The sequence below is a fragment of the Melospiza melodia genome, chromosome 22 (genome assembly GCF_035770615.1).
Source record: "Melospiza melodia melodia isolate bMelMel2 chromosome 22, bMelMel2.pri, whole genome shotgun sequence".
Lineage (NCBI taxonomy): Eukaryota > Metazoa > Chordata > Aves > Passeriformes > Passerellidae > Melospiza > Melospiza melodia.
In genome coordinates this window covers 3,199,896-3,226,874 of record NC_086215.1, presented here as the reverse complement: position 1 = coordinate 3,226,874, position 26,979 = coordinate 3,199,896, and the positions used below count along the sequence as shown (strand labels likewise).

Sequence of the window (26,979 nt, the reverse complement as noted above, 5' to 3'; positions counted from 1 at the left end):
GCTGCGAGGGGGCTGCGCACGCCGCGGTGCCAGCGAGCGGCACTGTGGGCCCGCGCTGCCGCAGCGCTGCCGCCTATTTTTGGCTCTTATTATTTCCACCCCCCAACAGTGGAAATGAAAGCAAAGCCCTTGGAGCAGGGACGTCCCCGCGGCCGCGGGGGGAGGCTGGGCCCCCCCCCCCGGTCAGGAGAGGGCTCCGCTCACCTTGAGCGGCGGGGGATGCTCGGGGGATGCTCCGGGGAGCGCTGGCAGCGCCATTGGCTGCGCCGCCCGTCCCCGCCGGCCCCGGGACTATTTATGGGGCGGGGGCCGCGCTCCGCGCTGCTCCTCTCCCGGCCTCCATGTGCCACGCCATGGTGGACTTCTCCGAAAAATACCTGGAAAGGTAGGACAGCCAGCGTCCTGTGAGGAACGGGGATGTGCTGCCCCGGGGATGGTTTGGAAACCGCGCAGGGTGATGTGCTGGGCCTCGTGGTCATGCTGGGGTGCTGGGGCAGATCGATTTATAGAGGCAACTCCGCAGTGAAATCAGCAATTATTTTGTGGAATTACTTTTGCTGGGGCATTTATTGTGCAGTGTGGCCGCAGCTGGAGGCTGTGCTGCCCATGGCTGTCACAGCCTGGGTCGGTGCCACTCCTTCTGTGCAAGGGTGTGCAAGAGGAGCGGCATGTGGAAGTTGGGGAGCTTCCTTAGGAGGTGTTTGCCTGGTGTGTTCCAGCTGGGAAATCCACCCAGGGGCCAGGATCACCTGCCTGGTGTGTTCCAGCTGGGAAATCCACCCAGGAGCCAGGATCACCTGCCTGGTGTGTTCTAGCTGGGAAATCCACCCAGGGGCCAGGATCACCTGCCTGGTGTGTTCCAGCTGGGAAATCCACCCAGGGGCCAGGATCACCTGCCTGGTGTGTTCCAGCTGGCCCAGTGCCGAGGGTTGTGCTGTGAGGGTGACCCTCCTGTGTCACACAAGGGGTGTTCAGAGCTCTGCCAGCCCGAATGCTGCCCTGCTAAACTGGCACTGCTGGGAACAGCTGGGAGCTGCTGCCCTGCTGAACGGGGAGCCCTGCTGGGATCGCTGCTCGGGGCTGTGGATGGCTGCTCCCGTGTGCTGGCGGGTTCCCGGCTGCCGGCGGCGCTGGCGGCGCAGCAATGGGAGGCAGATGGGGTTTGGAGCGTGAGGCTCCGTGTTTGGATCTGCTTTTCCCACATTAGCCGGTGCCTGACGTGCGTCCTGCTGGGATCACAGCCCAGGGGGTGTGAAGGCAGTGAAACTGTCCTTGAGGGTATGGATGGCACCGGGGACTGGGGGAGTGATTGCCCTCTACAATCATTCTGTGGCTCATTGGACTGAGCCCTGGGGTTGTTGCACCTTTTATTTTACCCTCCTGGGACTGGAGAGAGCTGTGGGTCTGGAGAACATCACCTGGGGTGGGGTGGTGCATCCGTGCCCTGAACTCCTCCTGTCCCCCTCGTGTCCCTGGGCATGGCTTGGCCAGGTAGAGGTGGCTTCTCTGAGCATCCTTGCTGTGCGACCTGTGGCAGATCCTGTAACGTTAAATTTGCAGAATCAGAAAGAGCAGGAAGTGGAAACTGAAGTCGCTTGTCTAATGAGATGTCAGATAAGGAGCTTCAGATTTAGGGGGCAGAGTCCACCTGTGTTGAGAAAAGAGTGATGCTCTTAAGTTTTGATAAATAAATTACACCCACAAGCAGTGAAACACTGTCTATGTGCACTTTATGATGAGATCGAGGAGAGGTATTTTAAGTGGAAGAAATTAAAAACACAGATGGAAGCTGTAATTCTTTCCAGTTATAAGCGTTCCAGCCACATGTAATTAAGATAGCAATATACTTGCTTTTTAATGAGTGACAGATCAGTGCCATTGGGAGAAGACTGCCAGAAAAGGGAGTGAGAAGCAAGGCCCAAGCGCTAGAATTGTCCTTGGTGCATTTTTGGGGTTTTTGGGGTTTGGGGGGTTTTTGGCGGTGTTTGTTCGCCGTCCCCGCCGTGTCCGGGTGCAGTGACCGCGCGATGCCACGCGGGGGCAGCACCGCCCGTCCCATCCCTGCTCCTGAATGGGGGGGGGGGGGGGGGGGGGGGGCTCCTTTTCCCACGGCGCTTCCCAAAAATCCGAAATCCGCACGGATTTGTGTGCCTGCAGCTCCCGGGGGTAACCGCGACCCCCACGGCCGTGTGTCCCTCAGTCTGTCTGTCCAGGGATGCCGGAGCTGCGCGGGTGACAAAGTGGGGCGTCTTTGCCCAATGCCCTGCGCTGCCAATCCCGGCCACCCCTTAGGGAAATGTCGCCAGGCCGTGTCCCGCCCGGGCTGGCACCGCACCGTGTGTGGGTGCCCACGCAGCGGGGACACGGGGCAGCGAGGTCCCCAGTGCTCTCAGCCCGCTCCGCCCCGCCGCCGGCCCCGCTGCCTTCCCCGCGCTCTATAAATAACCCTCATAAATCCTCGCCGTGATTATTTTTCCCCGCCGTCTCTTGAAAGGCCCCACTATCCGCCTCGGCGCTGATTTTTCCACCTTTCCTCAAGTTTCCCCAGCAACGGCAGAGCCGTCCGAGCCAGCGGCGGGGCTGACACAGCCTTTACTCACTCACTCTCTCACACTCCCGGGCCGCCCCGCGGCGCATTTAAAGCTGCCCGTGCTGCGCCCTCCCACTTCCCGTTCGCGCTGGAGCGCGGCAGGAGCGCGGCTGGGCCGGCACAGCGTCCCCGCTGCCGTCCCCGCTGCCGTCCCCGCTGCCGTCCCCGCCGCTGTCCCCGCTGCCGTCCCCGCCGCTGTCCCCGCTGCCGTCCCCGCTGCCGTCCCCGCTGCCGTCCCCGCCGCTGTCCCCGCTGCCATGCCCTTCTTCCGCGACCTGTCCAAGCCGCAGCCGCTGGAGTTCCACGCCGAGATGCTGCTGGCGGTGCAGCGGCCGCACACGGGCAGCCTGCAGCGCCGGCACACCATGAAGGAGTAGGTGCTGGTGGGCGAGGGGCCGCAGGGAGCCGCGGGTCCCCTCGCCCGCCCCGCTCACACTCGCTCTTGTCCCTAGAGCCAAGGACATGAAGAACCGCCTGGGGATTTTTCGGCGGCGGAACGAGTCCCCCGGAGCCAACCCCTCCGGCAAGCTGGACAAAGTGCTCAAATCGCTCAAGTAGGTGCTGCGAGCGGGCGGTGCGGGCTCGGGGACCGCGGGGATGGGGATGGGGACCGTGGGGGTTTGGGGACCGCGGGGATGGGGATGGGGACCGTGGGGGTTTGGGGACCTTGCGGACTTGAGGACAAGCTGTGCTCTGGAGCTCCTCACCTCCAGGGAAGCTGTGCTCACCCCGTTTAGGGAAGCTGTGGACAAAGTGTTTGTGTCTAGAGGAGCATTTTAAAAATGTTTTTTGGATGAAAGTCTCCTGCTGGAGGGTGAGAGGTGCCGCAGCAGCTCGGGCTGGAAATTTACCTGACAGCAGCGTTCTCCCAGTGCCTGCCTATGGAACTTTAACTGGCCAGAGGATGGTTTGAAAAACCACTTTGCTCTGGAGATGCTCCAGCAGCTGGAGACAAGCCCTCCCTGCTCTGGCTCCTGGCAGCTTCTCTGGCTGCTTGAATGGGGCAGCTGAAATCCCGCTTTTCCACAGCTCTGCATCACCCAGGGCTTCTTCAATTCTTCCTCAGACACTCCAAGTGCCACAGCTGGTGGCACAGACCCCCGGGGTTGGAGTTTCTTCCTGCCAGCCTAAAGGCAGGGGTTTCCTTTCGGTGTTGCTGCCTGTGCAGAGCCTGGCTCTGCCTTCAGCTGCTCTGCCAGTCCACTACCAAGGTGGGAGCCAGGGCCAGCCCCTCGGGCACACAGCGTGGCTTTATCCTCTGGAAACATTTAGCAGGAGCTGATTTGGGAGCTGGGAGCAGCTGTGCTGGGCTCACAGCCTGGCTTTTAATCCACTGGAAATGTTTAGCAGGCAGCACAAGCAGCTTTTGCTGCTGAGCTTTGCCAACGTCCGTCCTTTCTCCACAGGCCCACTCCCGAGGAAGCACTCAAATGGGGGGATTCCCTGGAGAAGCTGCTGCTGCACAAATGTGAGTGTGTGTCCATCCCTTCCCTTGTGTTTGCTGCCAGGGGAATATCCAGACACGTGCCTGGATAAAGCTGGGATTTCCTCTTTAATCCCTTCCGGAGTTTGGGGATGCACAAAGCCAAATTAGCCTCTCCCTCGTGTGCCCCCCTCCTGCTCCTGCCAGGCCCAGGGGGGATCTTGGGGACAGGGGCAGGGAGAGCTCCAGGTCAGGGCTGCAGCCCCAGCTTGGGGAGGAGGGGGCAGGGATCCATGGCCGTGCCCAGTTTGGGGCTGTGCAGAGGGACCATGAAGCTGCTTTAGAACATCCTGAGCATGGGAGGACAGCCCTTCTCAGGCACCCCATCCTACACCCAGCCCAGGGGGTGGCATGGGGGCCCTGTCCCCACTCCAGCCCAGCCTCCCTTCTGGCTCTGGGTGCTGCAGCCAGGCTTGGGATGTGGATTCAGCTCCTGGATGGGCTGTGCTGCCCTGGCAGTGCCATCGCTGCCTGTTTGCACAAGGGGCTTTTTTGGGCAGTGCAGGGGGGGGGGTTTGGGCTGCAGCTGTGCCGTGCCAGAGCTGAGGCTCCTGTGGGGCTGAGGCTCCTGTGGGGCTGAGGCTCCTGTGGGGCAGCTCCCTGGCTGTGAGCAGGGGTAGAACCGTGTCCCTTCTCCCACAGACGGGCTCGCTGCCTTCAGGGCCTTCCTGCGCACCGAGTTCAGCGAGGAGAACCTGGAGTTCTGGCTGGCCTGTGAGGAGTTCAAGAAGATCAAATCCCAGTCCAAGATGGTGTCCAAGGCCAAGAAGATCTTTGCTGAGTACATTGCCATCCAGTCCTGCAAGGAGGTGAGGGCTGGCTCCCACGCTGGCGTGCGGCTCCTGGCACAGTGCCTGCCTGGGGAGCTGCTCACCAACCCTGGTTCCTCTGCCCACAGGTCAACCTGGACTCCTACACACGGGAGCACACCAAGGAGAACCTGCAGAACATCACCCGCAGCTGCTTCGACCTGGCACAGAAGAGGATTTACGGGCTCATGGAGAAGGACTCGTACCCCCGCTTCCTCCGCTCCGACCTCTACTTGGACATAATCAACCAGAAGAAGGGCAGCTCCCCGCTGTAGGCCCAAGGACTGTCTGGGGCAAGCTGGGAGCTGTGTGTTTACATGGAATTGGGCAGTGGAGGCCTTCCCAGGAGCTGGTGGGAGCTCGCTGTGCTGCTCGTGCCCCAGGCCGTACGGACAGGGGGCAGCTGAAGGAACTGAGCCGGGCAGGCTGGCACTGCTGCAGCCCCACCATCGCTGGTACGACGCCTTCGGGGTGGCCCCGGCGTGGATTTAGCCTGGAGGGAAGCTCCCACAAGATACTGTGAAGCACCTGCCCCAGCCAGGAGCGTTGCTGGAAGGTGGAGAGTGAGCCCAGCTCGGCAAGGAGGGGATCTCGTGCAGGGCTCTGGCGAGGGGACAGCAGCACCGACACAGATGTGGTCCTGGATTAAAGCCTTGTGAACTGGAGCAGCCCCAGGATGCTGCTGTGCTTCCCTGTGGGCCTCCTCCTTCCCTCCTGGGGCCTCTGGCAGGAGCCCGGCGCTTCCTTGGCTCGTGGTGGGTCCCCCTGGAGCAGCGAGAGCCGGGCCCTTGCCCTGTGCTGGAGGGTGCCAAGCACCCCCTCCTGCCCTCACCCCTGGTTTATTTATTGCCCTCCTGTAGCTGGACACGTTGCTGTGTGCTAGGAAAGCCCCGTGTCCTCCCCGTCCCCACGTTACAAGTGCAATATTTGTTTGTGTCGCGGCCGAGTCTCCGGCGGAGTGGATGCCTTTTCCTTTTTGCAGGTGTGTAGATTTTGTAAGGTAGCAGGTTGTGTGTGCCAGACCCATTCCCTGGCAGCGGGCCGCTGGGGGAGCCTGGTGTAAATATCAATTACTGATGCCCTGACGACGGAGGGTTTGGTGGTGGAGAAAAGCAGAAAAGCAACTCTGAGCAGCAGCCGCTCTCCTGACTCTGGATAACAATGCTGTGTTGGGAAGCAGGGGTTCCTGCTGGCCCTGGCAGGGCAGGGTGCACTGCCTGCCTCCCAGTTTACAGTGCAAAGCATCTCTGCAGCTAGAAACAAACCTACATTGTCATGGTCATAGGTAAATAAAAGGAGAATATCATTTCTTGTAGCTGGCTTTTGTTCGTGCCGTGTTTGTCAGCACTGGTGGAACCGTGCAGCCCTCGCCTTGCTGAGGACTGTAAAATCCTGTTACTGTGTGCCTAAAGAAGGGAAAATCTGATTCCATGAATTTCTGAGCTGTTTTTTATGATGGAGCAGCTGCCAGAGGCCAGGTCTGGGTGTAGGAGCAGAGTTTTGCCCAAAGTGAGACCGTTCCCAAGGCCAGCGGTCGCTGTTGAACACAGCAGGGCACAAAGCTCTGAGCAGGGAAATGCCCAAACACACCAGTGATCTCCTGCACCTCCAGCTCCCTCTGGGACACACCAAAAGCAGCAAGAAAAGGCTGTCCCAGGTCTGTGCACAGCTTGGCAGGGCTGCTCCTCCCCAGCAAGGGCAGGATGGTGTGGGATGCAAATACTTTGTAAAGGCTGTTCAGGGTGTGTTTGGTACCTGAAGTGCCAGCTGGTTGTGGTGGGCCTTGGATGGCTCAGGGGTGTGACTGTGGTGCCCCAGGGCTGTGCTGAGCTGTGGTGTGGCTGCCCAGAGCTGCTGGTGATGCCCAGGGCTGTGTGGCTGCCCCACCTGAGCACAGCTGTCCCGAGCAGGTACCATCTCTGGGGAGCTGCCTGTTTTCCCTCTCCAAACCACCAGCAGGTGCTGCCAGGTGAGGCAGAGCTGAGGGTTCTGCTCAGGGCTTGGCTGGGCCAGCAGGGTTGGTGATGTGCCTCTCCTGGTGCCTCTCCTGGAGATGCTGCTGGCAGCCCAGGGTCCATGGATGGGGTCCCAGTGGTGCCCCAGGAGCTGCTGGCACCCGGTGGGTGGGGGCACCCTCCCAGCTGCTCCTCCAGGCCAGCCCCTCCTCTTTCTCCTGGCATTGCCCAGAGCTTTCATCTCCTCTCCTTCCCAGCTGGGAGGGTTTCCCTGTGTGCCTGGACTCAAGAGAGATTTTCTTGCACCTCCTCCTCTCTCCATCTGCACCCTCCTGAGCTCCTCTCTCCATCCCAAACTGTCAGTGTTGGAAACTCACAGCAGGGTCCCTTCACTGTCCCATTTTCCCATGTCCCCAGGCTCACTGGGGCACCCCCAGAGGCTCTGGGCTCGGGGGCTCTGTGGGCACTGGGCAGCTCAGTCCCTGCTGTCCCCTTCTCCCTGCCCTGAGCACAGCCCCAGCAGCCCCTGGTGCATCCCGTGGTGCTGCTGATGCCCAGGAGCATCCCAACCCCATAACAATGCTGGATTTTGAGCCTAAAACCTCCTTCCCTCCAGGAATTATCCCAGCCCAGAGAGGCAGGGAGGGCTGGGGCTGCCATGGGGTGTGTGGGGTGGGAATCTGGTGTTTGGCTTTGATCCCTGCAGGGTACAAAGGTGGGGGAATGAGGACCTGGGCTGACTCCCTGGGAAGATGAAATAGCCCTGGGTGAGTGGCAGGAGCTGGGTTATTGCTGTAAGAGAATTTATTGCTGGTTCCAGGCTGGCCTGAGTCACTTGGCACACGCCATCCCCACGTGCCTGAGGACACAATTCCCTGGAAGGACAGGTTGGGGCAAAGCTGGAAGAGCCACATGCTTTTCCCTTGTTTTCCTGGGATGGCCACTGCCCCTGCACAGGACAGGTCTCAACATGAACCCAGGTCTCCTCTTGGACTCTGTGGTGACACTGAAGCCACAGCTTTGTCCTCTCTGTGCTGAGGGAGAGAGGCTGTGACAGCTTCTCCAAGACTTGGTGCTGCAGAGCAGAAAGTGTGAACAGCTTGGAGCATCTGCATGGGAACTGCTGAGGGAAGTGAGCCCAGGGAGGGGGTTTGTGCTGGGGACATTGGTTGGGGTGGAGATCCAGCCCAGGTTTGTTGGGGGAAGGAGATCCAGCCCAGGTTTGTTCTGGGGATGTTGTTTGGGAAGGAGATCCAGCCCAGGTTTGTTCTGGGACATTGGTGGGGGTGGAGATCCAGCCCAGGTTGTTGGGGGACATTGGTTGGGATGGAGATCCTGCCCACGTTTGCTGGGGGAAGGAGATCCAGCCCAGGTTTGTTCTGAGGATGTTGTTTGGGAAGGAGATCCAGCCCAGGTTTGCTGGGGGATGTTGGTTGGGGTGGAGATCCAGCCCAGGTTTGTTAGGATGGAGATCCAGCCCAGGTTTGTTTTGGGGACATTGTCTGGGATGGAGATCCAGCCCAGGTTTGTTAGGATGGAGATCCAGCCCAGGTTTGTTAGGATGGAGATCCAGCCCAGGTTTGTTTTGGGGACATTGTCTGGGATGGAGATCCAGCCCAGGTTTGTTAGGATGGAGATCCAGCCCAGGTTTGTTCTGGGGACATTGTCTGGGATGGAGATCCAGCCCAGGTTTGTGCTTGGGACATGGATTGGGAAGGAGATCCAGCCCAGGTTTGTTGGGGGACATTGTCTGGGATGGAGATCCAGCCCAGGTTTGTTCTGGGACATTGTCTGGGATGGAGATCCAGCCCAGGTTTGTTCTGGGGACATTGATTGGGAAGAAGATCCAGCCCAGGTTTGTTCTGGGACATTGTCTGGGATGGAGATCCAGCCCCACTGCCCTGAGGGGACACAGGAGCTCTTTCAGGGACACTGAGCCTACAGCACAGAAGGGGAAGAGAAATGTCCTTCTGTAGCACAAAATCAAACATCCAGGACAAAATCCAGTCATGCCAATAGAAGAAATTCCTGACTCATGGATGCCAATGCCACAAGCCCGTGTGAAGGGAATGGGAATTAGGTATATCCCTAATTCCTAATTTGAGCCACAACCCAAGTGGCACTGCTGCAGGGACATTCCCAAGGCAGCAATGCTGGGATCAGGGGGTCACCTGGCTGGGGGTGGCCCTGGGGGACGAGAGGGGACATTTCCTGCACTGAAGCCACCCAAGAATGGTGACACAGGAGCTGCTGCCTGTCCTGGGCTCATCCCGAGGCTCAGGGATGTGGGGAAGAGCTGCCTGTGGACATCACTGGTGCTGCAGCCAAAGGGAATTTCCTTTGTGTGGAAACTGGTGCCTTCCAAAACAGGGAGCAGCTTATCTCAGCAGATAACGAGGATTTATCTCTGGGCTAAAAATTAGTGGTTGCTGAGTTGCAAATAGCAGCAGCTCAGCCGTGTTTGTTGTGTGCAAACAGGGCAAAGTCCAGCCAGGTGCTCCTTGTTCATCCATGGCACACAGCTCACCCAGCTGAAGGCAAAGCTCCCAGGGAAGGGATTTATGTGGGAAAATGGCAATTATCACCAGACAGAGCTGAAAGCTTCAAAATCTGATGTTTTTGAAGAAGGTAAAATGTCCTAAGATCCTGGATTTAATGTGATGGTTCCCTCACATCCTCAGGGATGAGGAGGTTGGGATGAACAAAAAGCACTTGGAGAGGTGGGAAAATGTGTCACCTGTCCCAGGTGATGGCCTTGACCCTGCAGGTGCCCTTCAGGTCAGTGTTGCATCAGCTGTCTGACGAGGCTGGCAGCCAGGGATGGGTGCTGGGGTCACCTGTGAGTCACAAAAGCAAAGGAAGCTCTGAATGTGGCAGCTGCAAATGCAGCTCAAGCTGCTGAGCACCTCTGGCATGAAGATTTATTGGGAGAAGGGAATGAGGAGGGAGAGAAGGGAATGTAGCCATGCAGGTGAGCACCTGGGCTGCAAGGATTCTCATTCCAGAGCTGGCTGAGCCAGGAGCACAAAGCTTTTCTCTTATTTCTACAGAAACACAACTTTGCCTTTTTTTGCAGGCATGTCCTGTGCCCCAAGACACTCCAGCACTGCCCAGCCTTTACTTTTCCAGGGCACCATCCTGGAGGACAAACCTAAAATAAAATAAACAGAACTTTCTACTGAGCAAAATCATTCCTTGGACCCCTGATTAGACAAACGTTCTCAGAATAGAAGCAAGGCTGCTTTCCAGCCACAGACTAAACACAGCTCAGCAGTTTGATACTGAAACCACTGACACAAGAATTCCCTGCCTGCAGTAACCAGCTGAGCTGCTGTGACAGTCCCTTCAGGCTTATCAGGAGCAGCCTGAGCTCTAATTTGGGTGCTGAGGTGCCCAGGATCTGTCTGGAGCCCCACCACAGAGCCCCCCTCTGTCTGCAGGGTGGGGATGGAGGCCAGCCCTGCTCTGGCTTTGTCTGGGGCCTTTGGCATGCCCTGGGTGTGATAAGGGTGCAGAGTCTGTTTGTCCTTCCTGCTGGGGCTGGGCTGGGCTGGGGAGGGGGTGCTCAGCTCATTGTCCTGCCCAGGGTGCCACAGGTGCCCTCCCAGAGCACCCCTGCACTGGGGCTGGCAGAACCAGTGCCACCAACCCCACCAATGCAGGTGGCATCAACGATGTCACCCCCAAACAATGCAAGGGAGAAAATACAGAGAAAGTAAAAGGATTCTGAGGTAAAAATAAAACCAGACTCAGAGGTTTCTGTCCAGGACACAAACCCAGCTTGGCTGGGCCGGGGCCAGGGCAGGAAATGCAGCGGTGCTGGAGTCCCCTGGGTGCCTCCAGCTCAGTGGGGAAGCATTGTTGTGGCCCTCTCATGGCTCATTTTCTGATTCTTCCCTGCATGAGGTCATTTTTACTCAGCCCATGCAGCTCACACATGTCCTGGAGCTGGGGAGGAAAGCAGAGAATGCTGAGTGCAGCCAGCCCTGAGCCGGGGGAGGATGGAGCAAAGGATGGTGGAAAATGCTTTTATTTGTGGCTGAGCAGGGGTGGCACACAGGGAGGGGACAAGGGGCACCTGCTCCTCAGGGTGACCCCTGCCAGCACCTGCATCCTCTTTGTGTGGTGAGAATCCCAAAATCAGCAAGGTGAAAATACCAAAATCTCCATCTCCCACAGGCAAGGATGAAGCTGATTTTGGGATTCCCACCTTGGGGAAATCTGGGATCCCCCATTTCCCTGCCCCCCTCCCTTGGCAGGGAGGAAGAAGAGCCAAGCAGGAGCAGGAGGGGGCTGTGGATGCAGTGTTTGCACAGGAGCCATTTGCAAGTAATTTCTTGTCCCTTCCTGAACTAATGGGACAATTACTTGGGGCCACACGTGTTTCTCATGGAAAGTTCCACACGGGCCCTGCGTCATCTCCTCGGGGGAGCAGCCCTGCTGGCCCTGACGTGATTTTCTAGACAAAGACAAGCAGGTGAAACTGCTGCTCCTGGGCCTGGGGACAGCTGGGATGGGTCACAGAGCACCAAACAAAGCTCCCAGGGCAGAAGGGGCTGAAAGCTGATCCCAGGGCCAAACAAGCTCTGGGATGGAGCTGCTGGGCTTGGCGTGGAGCTTTTGGATGTGGGTTCTGTGCCCTCCAGCCAGCTCAGGAGGCGGAGGGGAAACCAGGGGGAATCCTGGAGAGGCTGCTGAGGTGCAGGGAGGAGAGGGGTGGGATGCAGCAGCATCACAGCTTTGGGAAGGACAGCAGGAAAGGTTCAGAGCAGGGCCAAAGTTGTCAGGGTAGCACCAGGTGACACAATAAGGGGACAGCAGCCCAGCGTGTGACAGCTCACAGAGCTGGGGACTGTCACAGACATCTTTTAGGAAAATAATTTCCTTAGGATTTTTCCTCCTGAGAAGCTGAAAGGCCTCAGGAACAAAATGCAAACAATGATTATCTGCTGCTGTGGAATGCAACAGGTGCATCTGTGATTGGTCTCATGTGGTTGTTTCTAATTAATGGCCAATCACAGTCAGCTGGCTTGGGCAGAGAGTCTGAGACAGAGTCTTTGTTATTCATTCCTTTCTATTCTTAGTTTAGCCAGCCTTCTGATGAAATCCTTTCTTCTATTCTTTTAGTATCGTTTTAATATAATATATATCATAAAATAATAAATCAAGCCTTCTGAACCATGGAGTCAGATCCTCGTCTCTTCCCTCATCCCAGAACCCCTGAGAACACCATCACAAGGGACAGCAGGACAGCAGGACAGGTGCTCTCATGGCACAACAGGAAACAGCCCCAGAGAAGGAGGGATCCCATTGCTGGAAGGGGACCAGACCTGACCCCAGTCCCAGCTGTGCTGGGGACATTCCTGGCTTGTGGCAGGGTGGGGACAGAGCCCAGGGATGCAGCCCAGAGCTTGGCACGGCCATGGGCAATGTCCCCCAGCACACAGGAGATGCAGGGCAGAGCTGCAGGAGGCCAAAGGCCTCGTGTGAAGACAAATCCTGTGTTTTTCTACAAGGCAAAAATTAAATTCCTTAGCTTGAGGATGGGTGCACTGAGTTAATGCTGGAGCTGAGGGAAGAATCCTTCTCTTTGCCCTCTGAGCACTCACAATCTGTTTGGTTGTGGGGAAAAAATGGGAGCTGAGAGCCAGATTTTGGGCTGGGTTGGGCTGTGGGATGTCCCTGTGGAGCTCAGGGTGACATCTCTGCTCTGCTCATCTCCCTGACTGGTCATTCTGATCTCCACATTGCTGTGCTTTCTACAGATCATTCCCAAAATCTCTTTTCTTGGCCTCCCCAGGCCTGAGCAGCAGTGAGAGCTGTGCAGGCTGGGCTGTGGATGGGGATCCTGGATGCCTCCTGCAGCTATTGCCCCACGTGTTTTATTTAATTTGTCATTTGTATGCAAACAATCCAGTTAATTAACTGGATGATCTTTCAGGGAGCACAAGTGTTGCCAGAGGTAGGAAGTCTGATAAGTTGATCCACCCAATCTTTCCCTTCCTAAAATAAACAATGAGGAAGGAAGTAGGATGGGAGCCCCTGAAAATCACATTTTAAATAGTGTCAGCTTTTATGGCCGAGCCATAAACCCGCAGTTCCTGAAGCCCTGGCACGGCATTAATGAGATGATAATTATGGCCACACTCGTTACTGCAGCTCCATCACAGCCCAGGAATGGCTGTGGCACGGAGCAGGGTGGGCTCTGCTGTGCCCAGGGGCCAGGGAAGGGATTCCAGGGCAGCTCCCACTGCTCTGCCACAGCCTGGCTGCCCTCAGCACCCAGGGCAAGGCTCTGCCTCCCTCAGGGCACCTTGGGGACCTTGGAGTCCCCAAACCCCGTGGGGAATCTGCTGGAGTCCCAGCCTGGTGGCTGTTGTTATAGGACATGAAAGAACACAAGCTCACACTGTTGTTTTTAAGGTGAAGAAAAAGGGAAGTTTATTTCTGACTCCAACATTTATAGGTTTCTAAGAGTGGCAGTGGATTGGAGGGTGACAGTGCCACCTCTCCAATGACACTGGACAAACCAACAGTGTCAACTTTCTCCTCTTCCATAATGGAATGCAAAACAATGAGTTATTTACGGAAAGTGTGTGAGAAAGCTCACTACAAGAATGTCAGCATCAGAAGGCTTAGAAAATCTTAAAAAACCAGAGTGACAGGTGGCAGAGTGACCTCCCAAGGGACATTCCCCCCCTGTCCCTGCTCTCCTGCACAGGGAGGAGCCTCGGGAGCAGCTTCAGGGCCAGAGGGGGCTCAGCTTGGTCCTCCTGGTCCATCCTGGTGTCTGAAAAGGCTGCAGGGGCACTGCCCCCTCCCACAGGGATGTTTTAGAGGGATGGAAGTTTGCTGGGAAATGGGTCTGCCCTGGCTGGCTCCTCATCCATGTCTCAGGTTGCTGTTGGTAATTGCTGCCCCAGATGTGCAGGGTGTCTCTGCTTCAGCCCACGCAGCTGAAGAACGAGTCTGGACTCTTCACTTTTCGGTCTTGAGGTCGTTTATTAATTCTTATCTATAAAATTTTCTTTCTGCCCAGCTGAGATCTGCTCAGCAGGGCAGCCACAGGCACTCTGTGTTGTCCTTTTATACTACAAACTACCTATAACACATTTACACTGAATTCCCAATACCTATCACCTGTGTTAGACAGTGCACTTCTACTCTAAACCAATCCCAAAGTGCCAACAGCACTGCAGAAAATGGAGAACAAGAAGAAGTAGAAGAAGGAAGGCCAGACATGCTTAAGTTCCTCCATCTTGTCCCTGTAACCCCCACACCAAAAATCCTAAAATCTACATTTTCACCCTGTGATCATTTTGTTATTACACCATTCAAACCTGTGTGACTTTCATGTCCTCATACAAAGCTGGTAACTCGCTCCAAGGGTCAAAATCAAATCCCCAGGTGCTCTGGGCTGTGTGCCAGGGTCTCTGAGCCCCCTGACGGGGTCCTTGGCAACTCTGGACACCCAGAGGGATGCACTGAGCTCTGACATCCAGGCACCTTCCATCACCCAGAGCATGCTGGGCTCCAGCTGAGCTGTCAGCAGAGCCCTCTGGGAGCTGCAGGGACACCTCTGTGACACAAGACCCCACCAGGATCGGACTTGCCCCCGTGGAGGAAGAGGAGACCCCTGATGTGCCACTTTGTCCCCACAGACCTGGACAAAACTTGATTTCTCCTGGCTCTGGCGAGGCAAAGCCTCCTGAGGAGGGTGGGAAGATGAGTTCCTGCTTGTGTTTGTGGCTGCACAGGTTTGTGGGGTCAGGGGTGGCACCCCCAGCCAGCCTGAGCCCTGTTGGGGTGGGTCAGACACTGGAGGTGTTTTCCAGGCTCTGGTTTTAAAGACCACTAGTGCTTGGGTTTTCTGGTTCCACCCTCTTGTCCTGCTCATCTCTCCTGTTTCTGGGGGTGGCTAGAGCTCCTGCTTGCTGGATAAAGACAGGCTTGGGGAATCCTGCTGTTTTTTTTAACCCTGGGGGTCCTGTCTCCCCAGTGCTCCATTCTTGGGTGGGATTTTGAAACCCATCAAATGTGGGTCCTACTCCATGGCCTTCCATCCTCTCTGTTCTCTGCTGTGTTTCTCTGGCTGAGGGGCTTTGGATGGGCACCCTCACGTGAGGGCTCAACTGAAGTTGGGCTCAGATTAAATGGGGCTCAGCTGGAACTGGGCTCAGCCTGGGTAGTGGGCAGAGGCACCACCCAACCCTCTGTGCAGTGATGCTGCAGGAGCAGTGAGACCCAGCAGGGTGTCCCATGGCTTTTCTGCTCCTCTTCCAACCCCTGGACCTCCCCACCCTGCCCAGCACATTCTGCTGGCCCTGCCCACCCCTCCTGAGCTCTGCTCCTGCACCTGGTATAGAAGAGCTGGTGAATCCAGGACTTCCTGTGAGAGATGGGGGAATTCTCACCCTGGCAGTGCTGCAGAGCCCTCCCAGTGGGGCTTTGCATCTGGGGGACACAGCTGGGCTGGCTGGGGACACTGCTGGGCCACTGCCACAGGCTCTGTGCTCAGAGCATCACAGCCAGGCTCAGGTGGGACTCAGGAGGAACAACAAACACCTGGGTCTGCTCCCCACAGAGTGACAGGACAAGGGGGATGGCTCCCGACTGAAGGAGCAGGTTTAGGATGTTGTTTAGGAAGGAATTGTTCCCTGTGAGGGTGGGCAGGCCCTGGCACAGGGTGCCCAGAGCAGCTGTGGCTGCCCCTGGATCCCTGGCAGTGCCCAAGGCCAGGCTGGACAGGGCTGGGAGCAGCCTGGGACAGTGGGAGGTGTCCCTGCCCATGGAAAGGACCCTTCCAGCCCAAACCACTCTGGATTCCATGATTCCAACCCCAGGCACCACAAACTCAAAGTCTCTGCAGCTGAGCCCCCCCTGTTTGCTCTGCTCTGAGCCCATCCTGCTCCTGTTCCTCACTTTTCCATGGCTGCAGAGTCACCAGGAAATGCCAAACTCCTCCAAGATGAGGAGCCAGGGATGGAAAGCCCCTGGGCTGGAGCAGGGCTGTGTGGAGCCCCACTGGCTGCCCTGGGCTCTCCTGTGGTGCTGTGCTCGGTTATTTCCAGCTGTGGCTTCTGGAAACCTTCAGTGCTTTTGCCTCTTTTAGCCCTGGTGGCTCAGAAACTGCTCCTGGCAGGGCTGGGGCTGCTCCTCATTCTCTGGAAAAACCTTAAAATGCTGCAGAGAGTCAGAGGAACGCCAACTAAGGGAAAAAATAACAACCAGAAAAACAAAACCTGGTCTTTTTCCAATCAGGCTGCAATGTTGTTGTATTTTTCTTAAAGAAAAACACATCTCCTTTTTTTCCTGGATCCAGCTGGCCCCTGCACTCTCCATTGTGCCAAGCTCCCAAAATAACTGCAGCTGTCAATGGAAATAAAGCTCTGGGAGAATCTCCCGTGGCTGTCTCACCCTCCTGAGCTCCTGGCGTGCCCCACACTCTGATGGTGACAAATCTCTGCTGTGGCAGCTCCTGGGTGTCCCAGTCCCAGGGCTGTGTGAGCAGCCCCCAGAGGTGGCACAAATCAAGGGCAGCACGAGGTTGGCAGCTCTGGGTTGTTGGTGGATCCCTGCAGGTTTAACCCTTTGTCTCTGGGGTTGGCAGTGCCCCACTCGTGGCCAGAGCAGGGTTTGGGGTGTTCTGGGCTCCATCCCAGCACATCCACGCTTGGTCCAGGCAGTGATTCCCACATGAATTGTTTTGGACTTGGGAGTGCTGAAGACCTGCATGTTCCAGGTCAGGAAAAGGAACAGGCACAGCGCTCGTTCCTCTGGGTGAAATCCCTCAAATTGTTTGGCTTTTTTTTTTTAATTTTAATTCCTGTACACAAATGTTTTCCTGGCCTCCTGCTGCTCCCCTCAGAGGGGCCTGGGGGCTCTCCTTGGGGGTGGCTGTTCTCCCACGGGCACAGGTGTGTTCACAGTGCCCACTGAGGCTCCTTTTCCCATAAACTACAGAAAGGCCCTGGAAAAGGAGGGTCAGGCCCAGCCTCTGGCCAGGATGGCCTGAACTGGAGCCTCAGGGCTTCAGTGCTGGTTTCCTGTGGAAGGACTGAGCTCTGCTGGGGCTTTTGGAACCAGAGCTGGCTCTGTGAGCAGGGCTGGGAGCTGGAGCTCAGGCTGGCATCATCCAAGGGTGATGGTGCTGTGGTTTCACCCCATTGTTCCCTCCTGCCCTCCCTGCTTTCCCCATCCTCTGCTGGGCACACCCCATTTCTGCAGCCCAGGATCTCTCCTGCTCCGTGGGGCAGCACCAGGGGCTGTGGGAAGAGCAGGGATGGGGCAGCAGGTGGAGGGTGAAGGGCTGGGCTGGGGAGTGCCTCCACTCTGACCCAGGTGATGATGAGGCTCCTCTGGATACCATGGAGGCGACTCCACCCTGAACGTCACAGCCCTTCCTGTGCCCTGACCTCCTCACAGCCCTTCCTGTGCCCTGGCCTTGTCACAACCCCTCCTGTCCCTGATAGCCAGCCCTGCTGAGGGCTCCTCCAAAGCTGGAACAGCCAGGTCAGAAGGAGATGGAGCTGTTATCAGCCAGGGCTGGGAGTGCCAGCCTGGCCAGGCCCTGCTGGGCCACCGTGGGATGAGTCACAAGGGTCACAGGTGAGTAATAAAATGGCTGGATCTCACTATGAAGACACAGATTCTGTGGATGTACAGTGATATGTCCCCCAAAGTCCTTTTTCTTTTCCCTTATAACAGCCTCAGGGCATTCAGAGAGGGCTGGTTTGTTACCAGGAGAGGTGGCACAACAACACCTGACCTCCAACCAATATGTGGGAAGGGAATCTCCACCAAGGGATGGCAGAGAAGGAGTTTGTGGGAAATGGATTTGTACAAAATGCCATGGAATAGGACAGACATTGTTGAGAGAGCAATGGAACTAGAAACAAGTTTCACAGGATGGCCTTGAAAAAAATACTGGATACTTTGGAGAAATAGAACTGTGAAAGATGCATTGTAGTGGGACCCAGGAGGGGTAATTTTAGATAATTGACTTTAAGGCATTTACAGCATGGTGTGGCAAAGCTGATAGACCAAGAAACACTGATAGACCAAGAAACACTTATAGTGTATTGTAATTAGGAAATAGTTAACTTCTGATTGTGATGGTGTGAATTATAACATCTGTATTGTCTCACCCTTCACATGAGACTGAAAAAGGAATAAAAGTTTTTAAAAGGCCTCTCAGTTGCCCCATCTCTGGGTCAGAAAAGGGCTTAATCCAACAGAGTTGACTGACAAACCCTTGGGAGGGGGCTGAGGGTATAAAAGGCAGAGCATCCATCTTGTAGAGGAGCATGTGCCTGGTAGTCATGGGGGCTCCCAGCACTGCAATTTTTCCTTATTCAGTCCTTTTGTTGTATTTTTTTTTTTTTTTTTTTTTTTTTTTTGTTAAGGTTTAATAAACCTTTGACACTTTAGAAGTGAGCAGTCATTACTCACACAAGGGTCACGGGGTGATTCAGCGCCCAGCCTGTGCCACATGGGCAGGGCTGGCACAGGGCACACGAGTGTCCCTTGTGCTGCAGGTGCTCAGCAAACCATGGCCAGAGCAGCATGGTGGGCACTGGCAGCTCCCTGTGAGCCCCAGGCCAGCTCCTGACTCTTGGATTGGGGGCTGATTCTCCTTAAAACAATGGGCTGTAAACTGGGGAGGAGCCTGGCAGAGGGGGAGTGCAGGGGCTGAGGCCAAGGCCAGGGTTGTGTGTGATTCCAGCTCCTGGACCTGCAGGGAAGGACACAGGACAGAGTGTCCTGGTGGGCCCAGCCTGAACCTGAGGGGTTCTGGTGCCAGAGCACAGGGTGGGGCTTGGCAGAGCAGGCCCTGGGCTGATGCAGGAGGTGGAGAAAAGGGGCTGGGGCTTGGTCAGCTGAAACCACTGAGGCAGCCCTGTGGGTGCAGCAGGGGTGGGGTGGGAGAATCCTGGTCCCTGCTCCAAGGACTTCCAGCCCCTCGTGGGCAGCTCCACAGGAAGGGCTGTGTAGTGTGCTGGCCCAGCTGATGGCAGGGGATGTCCCCTGTGTCCCCTCCATGGCCCTGTGCTCTGGGAGGAGCTGCTGGAAGGGGCCACTCCACACAGGGCTGAGTCCCAAACAGGAATGAGTCCCAAACAGGAATGAGTCCCAAACAGGGGTGACAGCCCTGGAGCCCTGGTGGGGCTGGGGGGTAACACTGGGGCTGCAGGAGACCCCTCGTGTGGGACTGCACTGATCTGATGGGTCTGGGAATCAGCTGCTCTGGGGGGATCCCAGAGGTCCCTCCAGACACATTCCCCGGGACTGCAGCAGGACATGGCAGAGCTGGCTCTGCAGCTCCAGAGCAATTCCCAATGAGCCCAGTGCCCCCAGTGGGAGCAGAGCCCACCTCTGGTCACCCCCTGCTCCTGCCACCCCTCTGCTCTCTCCTCCACCTTCCTCTTGCTGCTGGCATGCTGCTGCCTCTGTCCTCTCTCCTGTCCCTGCTGCACTCCATGGATTTGTCCCAGGGCTGTTCCCACTGCCTGGTCCCTGCTCAGTTTCTTGGCATTTTTTCCCTGTAAATCTGAGCCAGGCTGGTGCTTCCAGGGGGTTTCTGCAGGGTGGAGATTTCATCACTTTGTTGTCTCCTGTTGTGCTGCTGGCAAGGCTGGAGGCCTTTGGAGGTGAGTTTGTGTTTGGGTGTTACCAGAGCAACCCTGGCAGGCTGAGAGCCTTTGCCTGCCTGCAGCACATCTGTCCAGCAGCTGTTTCCAGGCTGTACCTGTGGGCTTGGGGCCTGCCAGGGGGGCTCTGCTCTGCTGGGACCCTTCAGGGGATGGAACCTGTTGGGGAGCCAACAATTGGCCCTTGGATGTGATCCCTGTGTGCCCCAAGGACTGCAGCAGGCTCTGGAAAGTGGATTTACAGTAAAGGCTGAACTCAGTGTAACCACCCAGGTACAGGAGGGGGAGTGGGACAGGGTTGGATGTCTGAAGGGTATAGGGGGTAAATCCCAGGGGAAAGGGGCTCAGCCTGGAGCAAAGGAGGCTCAGGGGGGCCCTTGTGGCTCTGCACAGCTCCTGACAGGAGGGGACAGCCGGGGGGGGTGAGGGAACAGGGACACGAGGAGAGAGAAAGGCTCAGGGTGGGCCAGGGCAGGCTCAGGGTGGGCACAGCAGGAATTTCCCCATGGAAAGAGGCTCAGGCCTTGGAACTGCCCAGGGGGGTTGACTTGGCACTCGGTGCCCTGTGCTGGGGACAATGTGAGGGTTGGGCACAGCTGGGGCTCCGTGGCTAGGAAGGATTTTCCAACCCAAACAATTCTGGGGTTCTGTGTGCCCCAGTTCAGACACTGCCAGAACATAAAGGACCTGCTGTCCACTCAGTGCCCCTCACCAGGCTCTTGGGTTTCCTTTGCAATCTTTCGGGCTCTTGAAGCTCCCTCTGCAGCACTTTCCAAAAGGAATAACCTCCAGCTCTGCAGGCAGGCTCAGTCAGGCTTGGGCCACAGGACAAAGCTCCCCAGCATCCTGTGATGCTCACCCAGCTCAGGCAGGAGAGAGGGCTGGAAATAGCCCTGGAGTTTGGGTGTCTTTGTGGCTGGGACCTTGTGGGAAAATTCCCTGTGGTTGCCTGACTGCCAGCAGTGTCCCAAGGCTGTTTGCAAGCAGCAAATGCCTCTGTGAAATGCAGGGAGCAAATGCAGGCTGGCCTGTGTCTGCAGGGCAGGAGCAGCCCCCAGCAGCACAGGAGGGATGGAGAACACTTGTCCCCAGCTGCTGGGGCTGTGGGATGGGGCTGGCCCTGCTCCTGCACCAGGCAGGGCTGGCTGTGCCCCTAGGGTGCCCCTGGGAGGTGCAGGTACCCCTGTGCCCCATGGCATTGCCCTGGCAGGGACAGGGACCCTTGTGCCCCCATGGTGCCCCTGGGAAGGACAGGGACCCCTGTGCCCCATGGCATTGCCCAAAGAGGGACAGAGACCCCTGTGCCACCATGGTGCCCCTGGGAAGGACAGGGACCCCTGTGCCCCATGGCATTGCCCAAAGAGGGACAGAGACCCCTGTACCCCATGGCATTGCCCTGGCAGGGACAGGTACCCCTGTGCCCCATGGCATTGCCCTGGCAGAGACAGGGACCCTTGTGCCCCCATGGTGCCCCTGGGAAGGACAGGGACCCCTGTGCCCCATGGCATTGCCCAAAGAGGGACAGAGACGTCTGTGCCCCATGGCATTGCCCAAAGAGGGATAGGGACTGCTGTGCCCCCATGGTGCCCCCTGTGCCCCATGGCATTGCCCTGGCAGGGACAGGGACCCTTGTGCCCCCCTGGCACTGCCATGGGCTGGCTCTCCCTGAGGGCAGGAGCAGGAGGGATCCATCCTGCCTGCCCTGCCCCACCTCGCTGGGATTGCTCCAGGGAAATGGAGCTTGGCCAGGTTGGTTCCCTGGGATAAGGTGACCAATTGGAAATGCAACATTTTGGTGGCAAACTGGTCTTTGGCCATGTCAGCGTGCCCTGGACTGAAAATGGGATTGCTGTGAGGGGGGAGGGTGTCCCTTGCTCCCCTCAGGTGAGACCCCACGTGCAGAGCTGCCTCCAGTTTGGGGGACCCAAAGAGCAGCAGGACCTGGAGCTGCTGGAGCCGGGCCAGAGGAGACACCTGAGATGCTCCAGGGCTGGAGCCAGGCTGGCAGAGCTGGGGGTGCTCACCTGGAGAGGAGAAGCTCCAAGGAGAGCTCAGAGCCCCTGCCAGGGCCTGAAGGGGCTCCAGGAGAGCTGGAGAGGGACTGGGGACAGGGGATGGAGGGACAGAACGCAGGGAATGGCTCCCACTGCCAGAGGGCAGGGCTGGATGGGATATTGGGAATTGGGAATTGTTCCCTGGCAGGGTGGGCAGGCCCTGGCACAGGGTGCCCAGAGCAGCTGTGGCTGCCCCTGGATCCCTGGCAGTGCCCCAGGCCAGGCTGGGCAGGGCTGGGAGCAGCCTGGGACAGTGGGAGGTGTCCCAGGGTGGGATGGGATGGGCTTTAAGATCCCTTCCAACCCAAACCACTCTGGGATCTGGGATTCTATCAAATGGATTTCCTGGGGGTCCTGGGGAGGAATGGACACATTCAGGAGCGTTGTTCACAGTCACTTTCAGAGGAGGATCCCTCAGATTTCTTTCACCTTCCTTCCCAGGGTGCAAATTTTTAATAATTGTATTTCAAAGAGCTGCTTGTGTTTGTTGTGAACCTGCATTTGAACCAGAGCAGAACAACTGCAAAGGAACAATGAGACATTTGGAACATCACAAACTCAGAGGATGGAAAAAAAAATTACCCTCAATTTCTTTGGGCTCCATCCCAGCTCCAGGACAATTAATTCTGTGTGTCCCTCGAACACACTGGATGTTCCCTTTACTGCAGCAACTGCAGAAGATAAGAGCCATGACCTGGCACCAACTCTGGGTGCTGAGGAATTTCTAAGCTCATTTTCTGATAAGAGCCTTCCCAGGGTGGTTGGAAACAGTTTGTTTTCATGGGTACTGTGCAAGGTCAAGTTGTTCAGCCAGGGCCACCCCCCAATAAGGCAGAGCAGACTGAAATTAGGGTGGGAAATTAGGGAAACTGTGGCACTGCAGATCCTGCAGCTCATGACAGTTCAGGCACAAGGCAGGTCCAGGAAAAGCAGAGAGAAGGAAGGGAATTCAAAGTGTAAAACTGCAGAATGAAACATTCACACTGTCCTTCTGCAAGGGGAAGGGGTTTCTGCTCCAGGGGTTGGGGTCACCCACCCTGCCCAGCAAAGGCTGCCTGGCTGTGTCTGAATTAGAGCAACATTTGCTGCCTTAGGGCTGGATGAGAACCTGGAAACTGCACCCTAACACCTTCTCCCCACTGCATTTTGTGGCCAAATCCAATCTTTGCATGTCCAGGAGGGGAACAATCCTGCTTCCCTGAGCAGGGGAGGAATGGGGAGCTGCTGGTTCCCCACCAGGTGCTGCAGGTCCATAACTCCATTCCATAACTCCATTCCATAACTCCATTCCATAACTCCATTCCCAGCTCCAGCCCCACGGGTGCTGGCTCAGTCCAGGACTCGGTCCCTTGTCCCCCACAGCAGCACCCTCAGGGTGCCCTGCCTGCCCCAGCTGAGCCCTCCCTGCCCTCCCAGCTCATCCCATGGAGCTGACAGCTCCTGCTGGGCAGGGCACTGACCCCATGGCTGGGCACTCGTGCCAGGGCTGGGGGTCTGTGAGGAGAAGAAGGGAGAAGCCAGAAGGCAGCAGGGTGCACCAGGGCCCTGCATCACCCACGGGGCTGTGGTACCACTGAAAGGGGCTGGAAAAACACCACTGTGTTGGGGATGATGAAACAGGAAAGCCTTATAAATATGATTGCCTGGCAAAAGATTTTGAGAATATGAAGACTAGAAGTGAGATTGAAATGAAAGCAAGCTTTGAGATCCCTCAGTTACTGAACAACTGGAAAACAATGGTGTGGCTGGCTGAAGGTGATCCCCTTTTGATGGAACAACACCCTCTGCTTGCAGACAGGCCCAAGGCTCAGAGCAGACCCTACAGCTTGGCAGAAGGGGCCCAAAGAGGAGTTTGTAGGGTTTATAATGTAACACAGTGTGGTGATGTAATGATTCTTATAGGCTGTATGGAAATGCTGTAGGATTTGTATCTTGTACTAGATTGGTTAGTGAGAATCAGAATATTCAACACAGAAGAAGATTTATTGTATTGTAACGGGAACTTCACCCTCTTACCCCTTTTACTCTCTTTTGCTTTTGCTCTCTCACCCTCTCACCCTCTCTCCCCCTCTCTTCTCTCAGCCTGCTCTGAGCTGTGTTTGGCAGCTCCCAGCAGGGCCCTGCACCCAGGCCCTTTGCAATGAACCCCAAGTTCCAGACCTGGCTCCAGAGATCTCTGGTCTCTGTCTGTCCCGACCGTCCTACCCCCTGACGCTCCTACAAGATTTGCTCTCACAATTAAAAGATAACTCTTGTGTGAACATTAAGAGAAGCTTTAGTGATGTACAGTTATGTTATTGTAGTTCAGGTGTCCTCTGTTCTCCCCACAGTTCCCTTTCCCCCTGTATTGTTGCCATCAGACAGCCTGGGCTGTCCAGGACAGGTACAAAGAAGTTGCACAGGTGTCCCTTACCTGGGGCAGGTGGGAATGGAAAAGCTTGGGGTGCTCAGGGGGTGAGGCATGGCAACACCTGACCTCCAATCCAGTTACAAAGCAGTTTCCACTGATAAATGGCAAAGAAGAGCTGACTGACAGACTTTGGGAAGGACCAGGGCTGGCTGATGCAACCCTAGGGGTATAAAAGCCTGAGCATCCATCTTGAAGATGAACTGGCCTCATGGTGTGCACAAGGGGCAGCTCCCAGTGCTGCAGCTTTTTCCTTGTGTAGTCCTTTGTTATGTTTTTGTTAAGGTTTAATAAACCTCTTTAAATTTTCAAAGGGAGCAGTTGTCTCTCACCACTGGCTGAGAAGTGCCCACCAGCTGGGCCCAGTGCAGGATCCCCCCAGTCCCAGCTCCCATCCAGCTGGAAAAGGACTTTCCATTTCCAGAGGAGTGGCCATTTGCTGGGAATTCATGCAGACGAGGACAGGGGGTCACCCCACGTCCCAAGGCCTTGTTCAAGGGGCACAAAGGAGAACAGATGTGCCTTGGCCTGTGGACAAACAGCCCAGCCTGGGGTCACCCTGCTGGGGCTGGCTGGGGCTGCTGTGAGGAGAAGAGGCAGCAGAACACCTGGGAGCCCAGGAGCAGCACTGCAAGGGGCTTTGGCACTGCCAGGGCTCTCTGCTGCACACACACAGGCTGCTTGTGTGGAGCAAACCCTGGAGCACAGAGGTGTCATTGACTTCACAGGGCCTGGGCACCTCCTTGAAGGAGGCACTTGTGTGCTTGAGGCTCTGGAGCAGGGTGAGTTTGCTGGATGGGCTAGGGTGGAACTGCAGGACACTGAAATGCTTCAGGGCTGAGATCACTCTTGGCCCTGTGGAACGACTGCAGAAGATTTATTGACGTTTATCTTCATTGCTGCAGAAAAATGAGTGGTGTGTTTGAGCCAGAAAGGCAAAATCAGGCTCTTGGAAAAGCAGCAGGGAGAGTTTCCAGTTTCCAAAGCTGCTGGGTGTTTCAGGGAAGGTTCTCCCACCCCAAGCCTTGAGGTGTTCCTGCAGTAAAAGCCCAGCTGGGAGGGAGCAGGAGCATGGAGCTGTGTCTGGAGTCAGGGATGGCCACAGGGGCTCTGATGTGCTGCTCCCATGAGGAAAGGACACCTTCCCTGCCAGAGTAGACCACAGAAGCCTGGGAAGATGAGGGGGGGAATCACTCTTTTTGGCACAGATTGCTCTGAAGAGTTCATGTCTTGCCCTTCTGGGTAGTGCACATGGGCAGAGCATCACCAGCACCGTGTCCTGGGCAAGCTCTGCCCTCCAGGGCTCAGAGCAGCCCAGGGGCTTTTGGCCTTACATTAAATCAGTTAAATAATGCCAGGGAACAGCTGGGAAAATGGGGAGGGGGGTTCACAGGGAGCTGATGGGAGGTCACTGCTGTGTGCAGCGTTTGTAGGATCTCCCTGGGCTTGGACAGGGGGTGAAGGGCACCTCTGGACCTGCTTGGATCTGCTGCTCACCTGGCTCCTGCTGTCCCTGCTGCCAGGATGGAGCAGGGCTGGAACACAGCTCCTCCCCACCACTGGTGCCAGCAGGGTGAGGGCTGGGGCTGGGGTTGGGCTGCTGCTCAGGAAACGCTGGACCTCGTGCCAAGAGACTCTCTGGGAAGCAAAAAGATTCCCTGGGCTGGGTGGGTGGAAGAGGTGGCACAAGGAAGGCTCTGTGTGTGCATCCTCCAGTGCCCACCCTCTGTCCCAGCAGCAGGAAGAGCCTCTGGGCTGGCTGGAAGACACAAACATTTCTGCTGAGGGCTCTGGGAGAGCCAAGCAGAGCCGTGGTGGGTGCAGCCTGCTTGGCTGGGTGTCCCAGCTGTGGGGCTCAGAGCCCTTGGGCTGTGCTGCCCATCTGCAGGGAGCCCTGAGCATCCCCAAGAGCAGAGAGCAGGAAATGCTGGGCTCAGGGCACACCCTGTGCTGGTCCCAGCCCCTCTGGAGGCTCCCTGCCGATGGATTTCTGCCCTCTGCTCCCTTCCCTCAGCAGTTCTCCCAAAGGAAATCTCCAGGGAGCACCTCAGGGGGGCTGAGCTGGGCTGTGCATACCCCAGAGCCAAGGGATGGCCAGCCCATTGGGAAAAACACTTGTGGAAATGTAAAAAGATAATAAAGGACAATAGGAGACAAGGAGCATAGAGCAAAGGTTATTATGGCTGGGTGCATCTTGGCATTCAGCTAAGACTACACTGGCATTTTCGGGGATTCTCTTGAAATATTATTTTAATTACATCAGCCCTTTGCGTATTTTTAGACTTTTATATGTATCTATAAACTAGTTTACATATTCCAGGAACTATTTTACATGGTTCTTCTTTGGATCTGCTTTTTTAGACTACGTGTGTTTCCTGGCTATGGTTTTGGTTCTTTTTTTTTTTTTTTAATACTTCTAGTTTGGTTTGGTTTAAATTTTCTTCAGACAGTGAGTGCTGATAGTTGGCATATCTATAGTAGGTGTCTTCATTGGATGTTATCTCATCTAAGTAGGCATTTTAATACAAGTATAGCTATTTCACTACTATGTCTAAGCTTAATTAACAACAGAAATAAAAACTGTATCTTTATAACATAGTGTCCTGGGTTGACAAGGAAGTGAGTTTTAGTTACTTTAACATCACACATATAAAATCTATTTAAATATTTGCCAAAAGCCAATATTATGTATCTATAACAGCATACCTGGCTGTTATAGATAGATGTATATATATGATATGTATAGATGGCTGTGCCATCCTGGCACCCTCTGCAAACATCTGGAGCCCTCTTGGTGTCTGAGGGCTCTGCTCCTGCCCTGGCAGCCCTGCTGGAGTCCCCTGCTCCTCTCTCCAGGGTATTTTTAGCAGGAGCTGCATCTGCTCGGGCTGTGGCTGTGCCCGCCGCTCCTCCGGAGCCGATAAGGGAGCAGCTAGCAAACAATGGCAGCCTCAGTTATTTTTGGCTCTGAGGAGCTCCTCACCAGCAGCATGACTTTTTAATAAACAAAATCCCCTTCATGGAGGGCTCG

General features: G+C 56.2%; 1 protein-coding gene across 5 annotated transcripts in view; it reads left to right on the top strand.

Annotated features, from left to right (window-relative positions):
- Nucleotides 1-6,197, top strand: part of RGS3 (regulator of G protein signaling 3) — a 92,195-nt gene extending 85,998 nt beyond the window's left edge. For 4 of the 5 annotated variants that reach the window (XM_063174416.1, XM_063174412.1, XM_063174413.1 and 1 more), the window contains 4 exons: nucleotides 3,043-3,144; nucleotides 3,997-4,058; nucleotides 4,716-4,882; nucleotides 4,972-6,197. In XM_063174416.1, the coding sequence (XP_063030486.1) occupies nucleotides 3,043-3,144; nucleotides 3,997-4,058; nucleotides 4,716-4,882; nucleotides 4,972-5,157 (517 nt within the window). In that variant the 3' untranslated portion in view covers nucleotides 5,158-6,197. Of the gene's footprint in view, nucleotides 1-2,824; nucleotides 2,964-3,042; nucleotides 3,145-3,996; nucleotides 4,059-4,715; nucleotides 4,883-4,971 lie in introns of those variants that run through there. The other variant, XM_063174415.1, reaches the window with a different exon arrangement.
- The last annotated feature ends 20,782 nt before the right edge of the window (nucleotides 6,198-26,979 follow it).